Source organism: Leuresthes tenuis, unplaced genomic scaffold (genome assembly GCF_036924035.1).
Source record: "Leuresthes tenuis unplaced genomic scaffold, fLeuTen1.0.hap1 SCAF_4, whole genome shotgun sequence".
NCBI classification, from domain to species: domain Eukaryota; kingdom Metazoa; phylum Chordata; class Actinopteri; order Atheriniformes; family Atherinopsidae; genus Leuresthes; species Leuresthes tenuis.
Genome location: NW_027325358.1, coordinates 14,435,416 through 14,451,285, shown reverse-complemented (window position 1 = coordinate 14,451,285; position 15,870 = coordinate 14,435,416). Strand labels below are relative to the sequence as shown.

The 15,870-nt window shown below is 40.4% G+C and overlaps 1 protein-coding gene across 1 annotated transcript in view; it reads left to right on the top strand.

Moving 5' to 3' along the window:
• Positions 1–7,700, top strand: part of mad1l1 (mitotic arrest deficient 1 like 1) — a 47,135-nt gene extending 39,435 nt beyond the window's left edge. The window contains exon 18 of the mRNA XM_072384717.1: positions 5,914–7,700. Coding sequence (XP_072240818.1) covers positions 5,914–6,063 — 150 coding nt within the window. The 3' untranslated portion in view covers positions 6,064–7,700. The remainder of the gene's footprint in view (positions 1–5,913) is intronic.
• Positions 7,701–15,870: the final 8,170 nt, after the last annotated feature.

The following is a 15,870-nucleotide window of genomic DNA, read 5'->3' as shown; positions in this document are numbered from 1 at the left end:
AATCCCCAACCAGAGCGCTTCAGAAGTATCTTATCGAAAAGGCTACTTGCTCAGGAACATTTGATCAAACATCAGGTTTTTTTTCCTAAACCATTGATTTTTGCACAATTTTGACCTGATGTTCAAAAGAGCCACGAGACATCGAAACTCTTTGTTAAATGTATGTTTCAGTCATTCTTTCTTAGAGAAACAGAATTTCAAAGAGGAAACTGAAAGCCTCATTTTGCCATTATCAGTATCTGTGAACTTCCAGCGTATTTGTGCCTGAGCTTCTCGTCTCAGTGACATCGTGTCGTTCGCTCCCCTGTTTTCCGTGCATCGGCATGCCAACAGAGGACTGTATGTTTGGCTTTTATGCCTGCGGTAAATCTTTCTCAGGTTGTTGCCGTGCATCTTTTTCTTTGACCCTGCCGGTGGTGGAAGAGGAGCATGTTTGTCATTCAGACGGTACGTAGCTCCCGAGCCGGATGAGGTCACTATAAAGCCCCGCCCTGCATCTCAAGTCCGTAAGCATTGATTTCCTTTAATTGGATAGACAAATGAAAAGATGAATGGGATAGTAACCCTCCCCCGCATTGCTGAGGTCTGTCCTTAAATTTTGTACGCAAGTTGGCCTTCTTTATATCCGTATTTGTGCTTTTCAGGAAAGGTGAAAGTCGAGCCTCTTTTTCCATGTTGCATAAAGTTGATGTGGCCTTGTTGGAGGAACCGGCGATGTTGGTATTTACCTCAACGTTGCCTCCCGTGTTGTTGTAAGGTTCTGTTTATTTTCTTTGAACACACACAGAACCTTGTTGTTCTCATAAAGGTCAGAGATTGTTTACTTTTTAGGGAAGTGTGAATATGCAAATGAGCATTGATAAGGTCAGCATTTGAATAAAGCTGAAGTCTCCCCTGACCTTTCACTAATTTTTCAAGTTTTCTCCTCGCAACAAAGGAGAAACGTGAAAAACCTCTTAAAAACTTTGGTGGCTGAAGTTTTGTCCTGCTGGGTGTTTTTCTGTTCAGAATATTCTTCTGTTTTTTTTGTTTTTTTTTTCTTTTCTCCCCCTGTGATTACATTTTAGGACAACTTTCCACAACACAAAGTCTAATCGGAGACAAGCTGTGAACGGTTTGTTTTGCCTTCGGACTGAGAATGAGTAGCAGTGACTCATTCGCTTCATCGGTGCTGAGGTGCAGGATGTAGTGGCCACTGTTGCCGGAACAAGCATCTGAATTTCATGAACGTAATAATTAAATCGGCCATGCACTGATGTCACTGCTACAGCTGTCAATTAGCTGTCAGGAGTAGCGACATCCCCATTCAGCCGGCTCCTGGGACGCTATGTTTCAACCTGTTTCCCTAGAATCAGCTTTTGGAAAGATACAGAAAGATCCCTTTAAAACCAAGCGAGATTACCGGGTATATCTTTCTTTTTGCACGGTCAGATGTGGAAACACAGGGCATGTGTCTGTGACGTTTCTGGCTCGAATATGTTCAAGTTGAAACAAAAACAACTCTTTAAACCTTTTCAAATCCCTTGGCTGTAACGGTCACCGTTGCTCTTTTTTAAAGTAACACAGCATCATAACGACATATTTGGCATTTGTACCAAGCCGAAGGCGTCAAACTGAAAAGGGTTTTTGTTGAGCAAACAGTGAAAATTTGTGTAATTCTCTTTGGTAAATGAATCAATCACAAATGTCTGGTACGTTCTGTGTTTTAGGTTAATCTTTGTAAAGTGTCTACGAAAGGCTAAGATTGCTTTTTTTGTTGTTGTTTTTTTTTTTTTTTTTTGTTTCCTGTGGAGAAAAATTGTGTTAGACTTGAGGGAAAAGTGCACCAGAGCAGACGTTAAAACAGTAACACAATCACTTGCCTCTGACAGTCGTCCTCAGACGTGGGGTTTGGAGACAGTAGGCGGTGACCCATATCTTTCTAAGATATATTACTTAGTTTAATATCGTGTTTATGTTAAGGGGGTCAAGTCTCTGGACCCCCATCCCACAACTTTCTCTTATTAGACAGTCATGGTCAGTTTTGCTGCTCTGCAAGAAGTGTTAATAGTCGAGGGTTTCTTTCTAAACCTATTAGTGTCTGTAAATCCAATAAGTGGGAGCATTCAGCATTTTCACCTCCGTGCTGAACTTCCTCTCACAGGGAAACGTGCAATTAAAGCAAACAAGGTCGCGACCGCTTCATTCACTGTTGCAAAGAGGAAAACGTCAAAAGTTCACCGACGCTCACCGCAACACTTTGCTGATTGTTTACCTCAAATCTGTGTAAAAGAAACAATCGAAGACTCGCCACGATTGTCAGACTCTCACATCTGAACAGTTGGATCAGTCGCCAGGAAATATCAGACACTTACGGTTCCCAGAGGACTGATTCTAATGCCTCTGGTGATCCTCTGACTCTTTCTGAAGCCCCATTATCAGGTCTAAATTCAGTTTGATCAGTACAAGGTTTATGGCTCAGTGGGGGATACTTCCTGAGCAGTTGGTCAGCCACTCCACTGCTGTTTTCCAGACTGAAATAACTTCAACTATTGGACGAATTGCAGTTAAATTTTTGACAAGGCTCCGAGAACTTTGATTTTCGAACCAAGTCCTAATAATCCCGATGAGATTCTTCTCAGCCTCGGCTGTACTTTGTGTTTAGTTCTAATTAGTGAAGGTTGGTGTTGGGCAGATTGCGTCAAAGCATTATCATTGTTAGCAAGTTGGTGCTCTGAGTTTTAACATTCAGCTCAAGGCACCACAGTGCCCAAGTGCAGCCTCACAGAGCTGGTATCGTAGTCGGAGACGCTCATCTGTAAATGAGCAGACGAGCTGAATCAGCGGCTGATGATCCAATTAGAAGCAGAAGTTTTAAACGATGGAAGGCCTCCGTTATGAGCTAAAGGCAAGTTTATTCATATGGCACAATTCAGAAACAAGGGGATTAAAAGTCTACTTCTCTTCGGTTTCAAAGTTACTTAATAATGATGAGAGAGAATTCAAGTTCTTGAAAATCTAAAAATCTACAGCTAGTGTACCTGAAATACTGAGTTTCCTTTCAAATTAAAAGCTTTATCGTGGTGTACAGTATGAAGTGTCAGTTCAAAAGTAAGTATGCTGACATAAGTAGATACTTCCCTCTTACAGTTGAATTGTTCTTTCTGTGTTTATGTGTTGGTGGATCTCAGAGACGGAGCACTACTGCCTCACTTCTGTGTCTATAGCCATATGCAAATCTGCATAGCCTTTGTGTAGCCGTCTGTGTGTGTGTGTGTGTTTGCATGCACATTTGCCCACTTGAAATCAAATATTGCGTGGGAGCGTTTCACCAGACTGAGACTGTTATCTTAGTTTTCTGTTCCAGCTGACTGTGGGGTTCCTCACAGTTAGCTGGGCTCCCATAGGCTTGCATCAAACAGTCCACTGTGTCTTGCACACACCCACTCGTACACACAGTCTGTTCTGAGGACAGACTTCAGCATTAAGGTGTTTCAGGCACTGAGATCGCCATGGTAACTAGTTGTAGTGTTTTTTTTTTTTGTTGCTTTGATGTATGTGCTCCATGTTCCCGAAAGCCCCGGCGGTCTCTAGAGCCTTCTGCACACTTGTTTGTTTGTGCACCTGTGATGGGAGTAGTGAGCCTGAGGATATGCTATAGCTTTCAGCTGGCCACCCGGGGGAAAAACACGGTGGGGATTGTCAGGGATGTAGAGCCAAAGAGTGAGCTGTAAGATGAAAAAGTGGGAAGTTGTCAAGAGAGACATGGTGTTGACTAGAAAAGACTCTGAATTTACCTCACTGCGGCATTCAGACCAGTGTATTAAAGATTAATTTAGGATAAAACAAGAGCTTGTGGAAAGAATTAATGATTGAAAAGCTGACCCAAGCCATGTTGTTGAGAGGTGTCCTGACGATGAAGTGCTTTGTAGATGCCTGGGTGTTTTAGGCTGGGGTGGACAGAAACCTGACAAAAGGCACACAAAAGAAGAAGAAGAATTTGAAAGTAAACTCATGGAAGCTTGACCCGAGGTAACCTCCACAGATCCCCTCTAACTTAAAAGCAATTCAGGGTTCCTGTGTCCGTTTTTCCAGGAAGGTCGACAACACCAAGTCCTCCCATGTCCTTATATAGACTCTGGAAATCGGCTTTTGTGGAACAGCTAAAAACAATCCACACTCTTTCTGAGAAGATCTGTGAATGGTTAGTCTCCCATCACAGGTTCATATATTCTAAAGCCTAAAGATATGAATGAATGAGCCATGTTGTGATTTAAAAAAAAAAAGACTTCCTTCCTAATTCTTAACTAACGTGTTTTTTTTTTTTCTCGGCCATGATGTGGGTCAGCTCTACATCTGCGTGTGCTGGTTCTCAGGAGAGGATTCAAGATACACTTTGCACAGTTACAGATGTAGGCTGCACATATGAAGTCATTGTCAAAATATCTAGCAAAAGAGTTCTTGCTCGTCTTTCTGAGACTTTGCTTTAATGATGGATCCATGCACCCGAGGAAGCGGCTCCGCTCTCTTTTTGTCTTTATTCTATTTTGGGAGAATTTTGCCACAAATGAGCCTCAATCTAAGGTGCTTTACCACATAACCGCAACAAATCCGGCTCGAGACTTTAGTTGCACGTCGTCCTCTCTCTCTCTCTCGTTCATTTCCCGTCTCTGTCCACTTGACTGTACACCAGAAAAAAGGTGAAGGTGAAAGAGTCAAAGTTAACTAACACCGTTTTATAGCTTTAACGGCACCTTTTCCTAATATTAAGACCATGCATTCGTAACGGACTAACGACATCATCTCTGCAAAAATCTGATTTAGTCAGTGAGAGTCAAAGAAAGCGTCCTGGTTCTGTGCATCGGTCGAAAGTCTGCAAGCAATTAATTATCTGTATAAAAATATCATTCTTTCTTTGGATAATAGAGTGATTGTACCTTTGATTAATCTGCTCTAAAAGGGGATGTGTTGAGCTTGTCAGTGATCAGGTGATTTGCCTCCTCTGAGATGACTAAACTCAGCTGGTATGTAATTAAACTTCTGCCAGCTGAAATCCTCTAAAGTGAAACTCATCTTTCAATGTCTGTGACTGTAAACCAGCGGAGGTTCTTTTTGTACAATTGGCAACAAAAAAAAAACCCAGAGAATTGTTCCGTCTGTGCCTCTTAAGCACTTTCTACACATTTCCATTTTCAGTTGAGCATTGTGCAGTCAGCTAGTAAATGCCATTAGTTCAGGAATCCTGTCCTCTCAGCCATTAGAGATTTGTGACGGTTCATGGCCGAGTTCTGCCTTTCAAGGTCCTGTCACTGAGGTCTGGTCACTTTTCAAGTGATAATGCTGAGCACATTTTAAATGAATGTCTCTTTTTGTCATCTTACTCGAAATCACTCTCGGTGGGTAAACATTTACAGAGTTGAAGCGTTCATGCGGGGATTAAAATAGTGGCGTATTACTGCTTTCTGTGCTCATCTTCTATCCTTCCTTCTCTTTGGGTTCTGGTCCTGTGTTGCTTATTGAATTACCTTCCTCAGTATTCTCCCGTGGCCCACTGTTATAAGATAAAAGGTGTGTGTCTCTGACACACACCGAATCAGGACATTTCTCGGATGTCTCAATCTCGACCCAGTATGTCATGGGACTCTGCTCCTCCCTCTCTTCTTCCCTCCCTACATTGCTTTAATTACTTTATCCCCTATTTCCCTCATCCCTTTCTCCTTCACTCCATCGCCTCGAGCTGCTCCTCATTCCTTTTAATTAATCCACACAGATTTAGACACCCTCGCCCTGCTGTGATTGTGTACACACACAGATGCGCGTTTAACTGTTTCCCCTGTCGACGTGAGCAACTTGAAGTGATCCAGCTTCACTTTGAAAGTTTTCCTCTGGAAATGGATGTAATTGCTTGATATCATGTGTCGTCTTTTGATTCAGGGCTCCAACGGGAGCATGCAGCTCATGGAAACCGAGTTCTCTAAAACTCTGGGAGAAATGGTGGCCCTTCATCTGCATCACCAGAAGAGCATCCCGGCCTTCCTCTCCGCCGTGACCCTCGATCTCTTCAGCCGACAAACCACAATCTGAAGTGCAGGTGTACAGATTTAACATGGCGTCAGTTTTCTTCTGGAAAAGTTTGAAAAAGACACAAGCTGCACCATGTGAAGCAGAATAAATGTGTTCTGCCTTTTGTTATCTCTCTCCAGGCAGAGCATCATATAAAAGGTTTTATGCTGTCAAAGGAATCCAATTTGTGCCCTAATAGAGGATTTTCTGCCTTTTATCTCATTTGGGTCTTGGTGTAATCTGTCCTTACGTTTTTTTCTGGCCACTTGTATTAGAGGAATCCAATAAGGGAGAAGTGAAACATTTCAGAGTCAACCAAACTTTTCTCTCACATTTGAAATTCAAGCTGTCGTTTCAGTGTGAGAGGAGGGGGGGGGGATCAATATTTGATCTGCACTAAACCTGCCAAATTCAAGGTTCACAGTATTTAATCACGAGCAGTGCCATGTGTTCAGATGGGGATTTTTTTTGTGCCTCCTGTCACCAAAGCTGGTATGCCCTGCTGCCTTCAGTAAGCCAGTTATTTTTTTCTATAATCTCAAAGGGGGGGGGGAAGGGGGCAAAAGAGAAACTATACAAATAATTATGGCACAAAACCATGTGTGAAGTCATTATTAAAGGATCATGGAGAAGTGAAATGGTGCCTTTTAAAGAATGCGACTGGTTTACTGCGAGTTTAGCTCTAAACAGAAGTGAAAAACCACCAGTCAAGAATGAGTCCAAACACAATTTTCAATTTTACTGTGTGATAGTAGGTCAGGACGGCAGGCTGGTGTACTGCTGTGTTTGATCACCTTCGGTGTGAATCTTACAGGTTCTCTCTGGATGCTCCAGTTAAATACAACAGTTCAAAGACGTAGATGCTGGTTCAACTGTTGTACTGTCTGTAGGCGTGAGTGTGTCTGTCTCTGTTGTTCCTGCGGAGGACTGATGGCCTGTTTTCAGTATTTTTATTACTGTTAATGGTAATGATAAAAGGTTTTTATTGTGTGGCTGCTTCGTGCTGATTGTTGATAGACGGCGACGTCGCGAGGATGGGATTTGGACGACACCAGGGAAGATTTAATGTGTGACATCTGAACTGAAAAGGTCTTTTACTGTTTCAACACAAATACGTTTTAGGAGATTTATTTTGATTTAGACGAACTATAAATTATTGCTGTTCAGGCTTTAGTTCGTGGTTGTGCTTGTGCGTCTCTTTGTTTCCGGTTTTTATAACACGAGACAAATGAAATTACTAGATAGCAACGAAGCAAAGAGGCACAAATAAACACGAGGTGAAGAGAGTAGGAGAAAAAGTGAAAAACAAAAGGAAGTGAGTCACGATCGAAGCCACTTATTACAGCAACAATATAGAAACTCCAGCTGGTGCAGCCATATGTCCCATGAGAAAACATTCTCCTGTACAGTACATGCCACATACTGTCCTTGTTTTTCTTCTTCTTTTTTTTCTTTCCATTTTTATCACACAGCTCATCTTCTGCGCAGGTTACAGCCCTCAACTGGACGTCGTTTTTTCCGAGGAAGTCACAAAACATTGCCGTTTTGGGGGGCGTGTGATGTGTTTGACTTTGTTGTCATGTGCTTCGGATGCATTACTGTACTCTCTGTTTTGAATTTGAAATACTAATGGTAACCAATAAAACTGCTGAAAATTTCACGTGACTCACAGTTATTTGCTGCGACAGTGAAGTGCTGTGACTCAGCTGTTGTGACTCCAACCACAGGAGGTGCCCTTGACCCTCGGGCTGCCATTTGAGGTGTGATGAAAGTAATGAAACTCCTGAACAATGGACACTGATGGGACTCCTTGACAGGAAGTTGGCACTTGGGTGACCAGTTGGCAGACTTTTCCCTGTGAGCATAATCCGCCTCAAACCTTTCCGAGATCGTCACAGAGCAGCAGGCCAGCAGGAAAATCCTCCCCTTTGTTAAGTTATTTAAGCAAAAGAAAAATCTTGCTGCCCTTCCCACCCATTAAAATAATTTTTTATTATCGTTTTTTGGGGGGTTGGGTTGAAAACGGCAGTCACCGTGTGACACAGTTTTGAGAGTCAGCGAGGAATTGTAACAAGGGAGCTTAGCTAGAAGCTACTTAGAACAAGGCCAAAGAAGAAGAGCACATTTTCCCAGTTGGGGTGTTTTTTTTGTTTGTTTCAGAGGGGACTTGATGTACAGTAGAGGAAATGCAACTCCACCATTATCCTTTAGATATAGTTGATTTCTTCTTTAAAGCAGCTTATGGGAATGTGTCATATTCACATTTCTTTTGGCAGCTTTTAAAAATGTTGCTTCAGACTTTGCTTCGGTAGTAAATAAAAGCTCAGCTATTACATGCATGTTGGCTGCCCTATGTATCATATCACTGATCAGACTTGTGCAGAAATTTTTAAAAAAATTAAAAAGAGGCTAAGTTGTTCTGCTTTTCCATGGTTTTTACAATTTTTACTGGCCCAGCAGAATTTTGGGTCCCTGCTGATAGGGGCGTGATTTGTTGGGCACAGATTCAGAGAAATATGGATAATCTTTAGGTGGGGCGATACTAACAAATAATTGCAAAAAATAATAATGAAGCAAAAAATAATATGGGGTAAGATTCACAATGTGTGGTGTTGGAAAAAACTGTAAGTAATGTTTGAGGTTTGAGTTTAAGATTGCAAAAACTTGCTCTTTTGTGTTCTGAGTAGCTGTTAGCTTCAAAGTTTCTCTCTGAACTGACCAGCGCTTTGATCCTAACTACAGTGAAGACGCTGACTGCTCACGAGTGTGTGAACCAAACAAAACGACTTTAAGAAAAACAAAAACCTATTACTTCTTGATAAGTTTCTCCTTTTGTACGTGTTTGCACACCGGTTCCAGACTCACTCCACCTTCCTACACTCATCTGTTGGGTTTGACCATGGAATACAGCGCCCAAAGTATTATTATTGTGAACTCTAGGCCACAGTAGTTATGTATTAAAACTCATGTTGTGACATGTGACACAAGACTAACAGATAAAGGTTGGAAAAAAAAAAGACTAAAACATACTGCTGTTGTTGAAGCAGTAAGAGCGGGAGGAATCCGCGGAGGTCATTAAACAGCACTTATTTGGCTAATTGTATATTTTCAGTTCTCCGCAGAGGACAATGGCTGACCTGGAGCATTAATGTTGGATGATTAAAGAAATGTTTTAAGGATGTCCTGAACTGTTTCATCACACGCTCTGTGGAGAATGCAAAATCTGTATTGTTTTCCCATCAGGGCTATCGAGACTCGTGGAGAGCTATTAAGCATACTCAATGGTTCTTGCCACAGGCAAGAAAATAAATAAAATTTAAATGGCCATACATATTTTAAAGTTTTGTTGTGAGTTCAACATGGTGAACATCAGCTCTATTTATGAAAGAACAGAGGAGCAAGTGTTTTTCTTTTTTTATGTACCTACTTCAGTTGTTTATGGGAGGAAAAAAAAGCAAAAAATCCTCTTGACGTGTATTTTTTACTTTATTGTAAGACCTACTCCATGTAGGTCATTTTTATTTGTCTTTCATTCACTGTCAAACCACAATCTTCACCTCTCAGCTCTTCCTGCATCTTCTCACTTCCCTTTTTATTCTTTTATCTTTCCATCATCTCTTGAGTTGAAAACAATTAGAGCATCCCCTGACATCTCATTAACTATAAATGAGGTGTTCGAGTGAGGTTGAAAAAGCCAGTGCTTAGCTTTTAAACTCCACGGCATATATCAGATATCACACCATAAAGCAGTAAACAGTCCGGTTTGAAAGGAATGTTTTAAAGACAAGCAAAAAAATCATATCAGGACAGCTTTAAATCTTTTAATGCAATTCTTGGCTGTGATTAATTTATTCAAACATAAAAAGCTGTCATTTAAATTTTATCGTTCCACTTTTCGTTTTTTTTTTTTTTTCCTTTTTTATTAAAACAGATACATTTATAAGTGAAACCTGCTGAGAGGAGATGTTCCTACAGAGTCTCGGCTGGAAACCAGAGGCTTGTCGGACAGTAGGAGAGTACTGACAGGACCTGTCACTTCCTTCTTTCATCCTTCCCTTTACTTACTCTCCACCTGCTAGTCTCCACTCACACAGGAAACGCTCTATCATTTTGTCTGAAGTGAGTCTTTCTCCCGTCGCTCCCCCCCCCTACTTTCTCCGTCTCTAAAGGCCCAACAGAGAAAGATATAGAGCAGCTGTTATGCTTTAGCTCAGATCTGAGCTTCTTCTCCAGGATCCCCCTGCAGAGGATACGCCGCGTGATACTGTATTCTCTGAGGAAGGTGTGTTAGAGCATTCGCTTGTTCTCTCCACACATCATATGGTGGGTTAGGAGGGAAAACTGAGCTATGTAGCTTTTTTTTTTACCTGAACTCAGTCCAGCATTTAACTGCAACTGCCCTGAGGATTGTAACTAATGCTCAGATTTTCAGCAGTTAATTAAGAGTTATTTACTACAAACTGGTTCAACCTGGCAAACTTAATTTCTACTGGGAGCTGCTTCCAGTAGAGGCCAAATAGCTACTGAAAACCTCAGTGAACGCACCTCTGATACCTTTATGTTTCTATATTAAGCAACACCAAAGAAATTAGTTGACCATGAAGCTAATTACACACCTTTGTCATCTGTTAACTGTTACTACAGTTGACAACCATGGTTTCCAGCCGGCCACCATCATTGTTTTGTTTCGCAGTGCCTCGTCACGCACAAGCAACTTATTGACTGACTTAACGACTTAAAAACTTTTTGGAAGTGAGGAAGTGTGCGTGCAAGACAGGACAAGAATAAACATCAGATTGGATTTTACTGCCGGAGAGAGTTCAGAGAAAACAACAGAATGACAGATCGATGCAGAGTTAGCTTCATTTTTGCTATCAGTAAGTAATAAGTCATTAGCTTTCCTGTTCTGTCATGTTTATTTATTTATTTTCTTAAAGCTCTGTTGGTGAAGTTGCGGATGCGAAGGTTCAAATGAATGGAAACAATTTGACCACAATCCTTTCTCCTTCTTCTCTCTGAAGGCCGTAAATCAGAGTAGATTGAAGCTGTGGTCGATTCTAATGATGAAACTAATAAAACATGTTTGCATACTCCAGACATTTGCATTAGTGCTCTGTATCATGACTAACGGAAATGCAAAACATTACAACAGTAACTTGTCCATCCCTGTCATGCTATTTGTCAAAGATTGAATTGTAAATTATAACCGTATCGCCCGGTCTTAAAGATGAAGAGTCAAGTTTCAGACTCACATATAAATTGGTTGTTCTCACGCAAGAATGTTTGCTCAGTTTTTACTAATGTCGGGCCAAAGTCTTTGACGTTTGCAAAGTTCTCTCCTATATTGCAGTACATGACACTGTAGTGTCATGACACTTAAGTTTTACTCCTCCTTTACACCACGTAAAAAAGTAAATCTGAAAAAGGAAGTTGTATTACAGAAAACTGGCACAATTAGTTTGTTTTTGTCTTTTTGTGAGCCTGTTTGTTCATCACATCATCATCGGGATGTAAAAATAAGTCTTATCAAATATAAATAAGGTCTTTTTTAAGATTTTTTTTATGCTCTGCAAACATTACCTTACCTTTTCACTTGACAATTTTGGTGGCTGTAGGTGGTGTCCTTGTCGTCCTCTTCAGTATAACAACAAGTTTCTGTGCTCGTGCAGGACTCAGACAGAATTTTTCTTTTTGCGACAGTGATATTGCATCTCACAACTGTCGGGGGAGCCAAAGAGCAAAATATTGACCAATTCATAAGTGGTGCTTTAAGTATAGGCTATTAGAGTAGAAGTGATGTGTTCTCTTCTCCTGGTGTTATACAGTGTTCTAGCAGCAGCATTTTGAATGAGTGTCTAATGGTCTTAATGCAAGTGCATTACATTAAAAAAAAGCATGAGCATCTTTCAGTCCTGCTAAAACATTATGTTTCTCATTATGGTTTGATTTTTAAGAAGCCTGAGTAATGACTATCTTACAACTTTCATGTGAGCACTTAAGTTTGAATCCTCACCACGATTGCTTTACTTGGGTGTTTCTCTCTAGATTCAAGGTGAGTTCAGAGTACTTGTTTTCTTTAGCTGCTTCTTGTTTGGTTGCTTATATTTGTTTAGTTGAATAAAGTGTTGTTGCATTCCAGTTTTCTATTTTCTCTATAGACCGAATTATATCATATTATATTCATTTTGGTGAAATTATTATATAGGTCTGAATGCCATCTGTGTTGCTGTAATTGGCTTTTTCATAATCTTGAAGAATATGAAAAGATGAAACATGTGGTGGTTGAAAATGAGGGGCCCAATGATTGATCCTTGTGGGGCTCTATGTCATGGCTGTATTTTCACATTCATAGTCAGCAACTCTGTCTGGATATCTCATGCCTTCTTAGTGTAATCTGAATCTCACACAGTTGCTCTGACATCTGAGAGCAGAGGACAGTTTTCCAATTTACCTATCTCAGAAGTCATTCTTGGTCTGTGGTATCAAAGACTGTTCCAACATTTAGTGGTGCCAGATGCATTCAAAATGTGTACACACAAAAACAATGTGCACATCTTTACTTGAACATAAATTGGCAAACTGGTATGAAAGAGGAATTTTCAAACAATATAGAATATTTTACATGACTTGATGACCCTGATAATTCAACTTTAGGAGAATTTGCAGACGGTTCTGATTTTCTGGCTCGAGATGATAGTTGAGTTGGCACCTGCACCTCTTTGGGTTCCAAGAACTGTTCTGTTGGAGGCTTGGTCCACCGTAGTTGTGATGCTGTGTGAGCCGATGTGCTATTTAGTCTTGTTCATTTTCAATCTGATTCTTTTTTACCTCTGCAGGTCACTTACAGAGTTGATCCCTTCTTTTTATTCAGTTCTGTTTGTGATTCCGGAGCTGAAACCTCCAAATAAAGCAGATTTGGTTTTCTCTTTATCAGTAACGAGTGTCTCAATTGAGTCTCTGGTGTCACTTTTACTGTCATGTCTATTTAGTTGTGCTGCAAACAGCGTTTTTATATACAAGTGAGTAAGTTGACGAGTGTTCGTACTTATTCATGAATAAAGATGGAAGTGGAAATAAGCCTTGTGCACGTACTTTTTAAAGAAAACTCCATGTACACAGAGCTGTATAAATCTTCAAAAAGAATCAAGAATCAAAAAGAATTGCTTCGCCTACCAATTTTAGTCATGTGACCACAGAGTTTAACACATCTGCTGCCTAGACAGTTGGACTCTCCAAGTAATTTCTTAGGCAAAGGTCATTTAAAGATCTAAAACTGAGCTGTGTAAATACTGTGATATGAGCTCAAACCTGATTGAAGCTGTCAGGGATCTCAGTTGTCAGCAAGAAGTTAATGACTAAATTTAAAACAGCTCCCTCTTTAAAAATCACTTACTTTAATCTCTAGGTTAATTTTTTAGACTTTAGACAATCATGGGCTTCAAAAAATCTTCTGGTTAGATTGATGTTTTTAGGGGGAAATCAAGAAACCATCCTAATTTTACCTCTTTACCAAGTCGTTGACAGAGACATCTTTCACAGTTTACAGACAACCACAGAGTACCATTTTGGCTGCTCACATATGCAGTAGTTGTTCATGCTCAGGTTGTTTTTTGTCTTGTTTTGTTTTACTGTGAAATTTGTACAAAGAGTGATTCGTTTGCATTGTGTTGCTCTTTTTTGTGCTGCCATGTCTGACCCATCAAGACATGAATGCAGGACCTCAGGGATGTTCTCTTGTCTCTAGAAGCAGATCCTTGAGTTGTTTGACCACAAGGAATCAGCCTTGTTGTGTCACATCCCACGGCAGCTTACAGTTTGGAGACCTTGGAATGTAAATCGTGTTCCTCGAGCTGCCCCTGAGCAGTTTTTGTGATGTTTCAGGGCTTGTGGGACTGGTGGGGGATGCAGCTGCTGCACATGGAGTGTTGTTGCCATGGAGAATGTACTTGGTGTGCAACGATGTTAAGGTGGCAGGTATGTGGTAAGGCAGCATCTAAGTGAATCCCAGGACCCAGGTTTTCCCATCAGAACATGGCATTGTAACAGAAGGATCACAGTTATTCTGTTTACTTGCCACTCGTGTATATCTGTTAGTTATAACTGACAGAAACAGATATCCAACATGTAGTTCAAATTGAACACTGATCTTTGATTGCACTGTTACAGAGTGGTTGAACTCCCAATAGACACTTCAAGGTGTAAAACTGATCCTCCTTCAACAGGAATTATCCCTCAAATTCACACATTGAAATATACGATCAATAAAAGATTTTTTTGTCCAACTTTTTGGTTACTGGCTGCTTACGGTGAAGAAATATTTGTTTGTCACAGGTGGTTGTTTTCATGTTGAAATGAGATGAACTGAAGGAGTTGAAAGTAAGAAAAAACTGTTAATATTGTTTTTATTCTCTCATTATTATGAGCTGGAGCAACGAGAGCAGCGGGGAATAGCAGTTGGGCAAACGCCCAGGTCTAAAGCTTTTCTTTTCTGGGCTCTCATCCCGTTATTTCTTTATATTAAAAAGCACATAATAATGGTAATATCAAGACTTCGATTGAAGACAATCAGAGCAAACCTTTAAAAAAGAATAAGTTTTGGTTTGTTTTTGTTTGAAAATGAAACATAATGCATTTGCCTGAGCTCAGGTAAAAAGTGTTGCTTCTTGCTGTTTGTATGTGTGTGTGTGTGTGTATGTGTGTGTGTGTGTGTCTGTTTGTTAGGATGTCAGGTCAGCTAACAACACAAAGATACATCAGGTCATTTTTCAGTGCACCAAAATTTCAAATATGTAAATTGTCACAAATGATTACAAAGGAAGTTTAATACAGTCTACAGATAAATTCTGGTGACAATGTTGCAGAATGTCATCAGGAGAAACCAACTGAGTGAACAAGAGACATGTTTTGAAACAACAGTATTCCTTTTAACAGTTGCTCTCATTTCTTTTCTAAAATTAAATATTTCCTCATGGTACAATTGTATCCGTTAACGCATGCCTGTAAACGAATATCTCCAAAAAGTTTAACCAGCAACTTCAAAGGTGCATGATACAGTATGTTATCTGAAAAATCACAAAGGGAAAAAACAACTGTAACTTATGTCATCTTACATTAAAATGTCAGAGAGAGAGAGAGTCCAAACAGCACCAGGAAACAAGAGACTTTGTGATTCCTTCACTGTGAGCTGCTTGCTGTGATGGATTACCACAGTCGACCACATTTCAAGTTTTCAAAACTGATTGTCCAGCTCTACTGGTATCAACTGGCAATCCATCTAATAACTCAATAGCATGGTGTATCTGCAGCATATATGCTTTTTAGTGCACTCAGCAGAACAGCATCTGATTATCATGATGTTTATGCATTGATAAAAGCAGACACTTTTATCCAAAGCAACTTACACTGGTAGGGTAAGGGGGGGTCTTGCCTAAGGACCTCTACTGGAGGCAGTAGGTAGCAAGGTAGCAATCTTATCTCTACACTATTCATGTCACACTGTATGAGGAAAAAACAGATGCAGAGCAAACTTGAAGCCAACTGATGAGGAGATGCAGGACTCTCATAAGCACTCTAACAAAAACACTGCAGGGCAGGCACCCTAAAATCTCTGACAAAAGTAGAAATCCAAAATGGGCAGAATGGAGCTGAATGAAGGTGAATAGACATGATAACCTGGCAGAGAAAAAAAAAAGAAAAATGTGGAGATTAGATACTGCAAGAGGTTATCAACTGATGAAACACAGGTGTGGAGTAATAAGGCAACAAAATACATCCAGGAGGCAAAACCGACTGAGCTGCAAGACAAAAAACTTTTTTTTTTCAGAATGA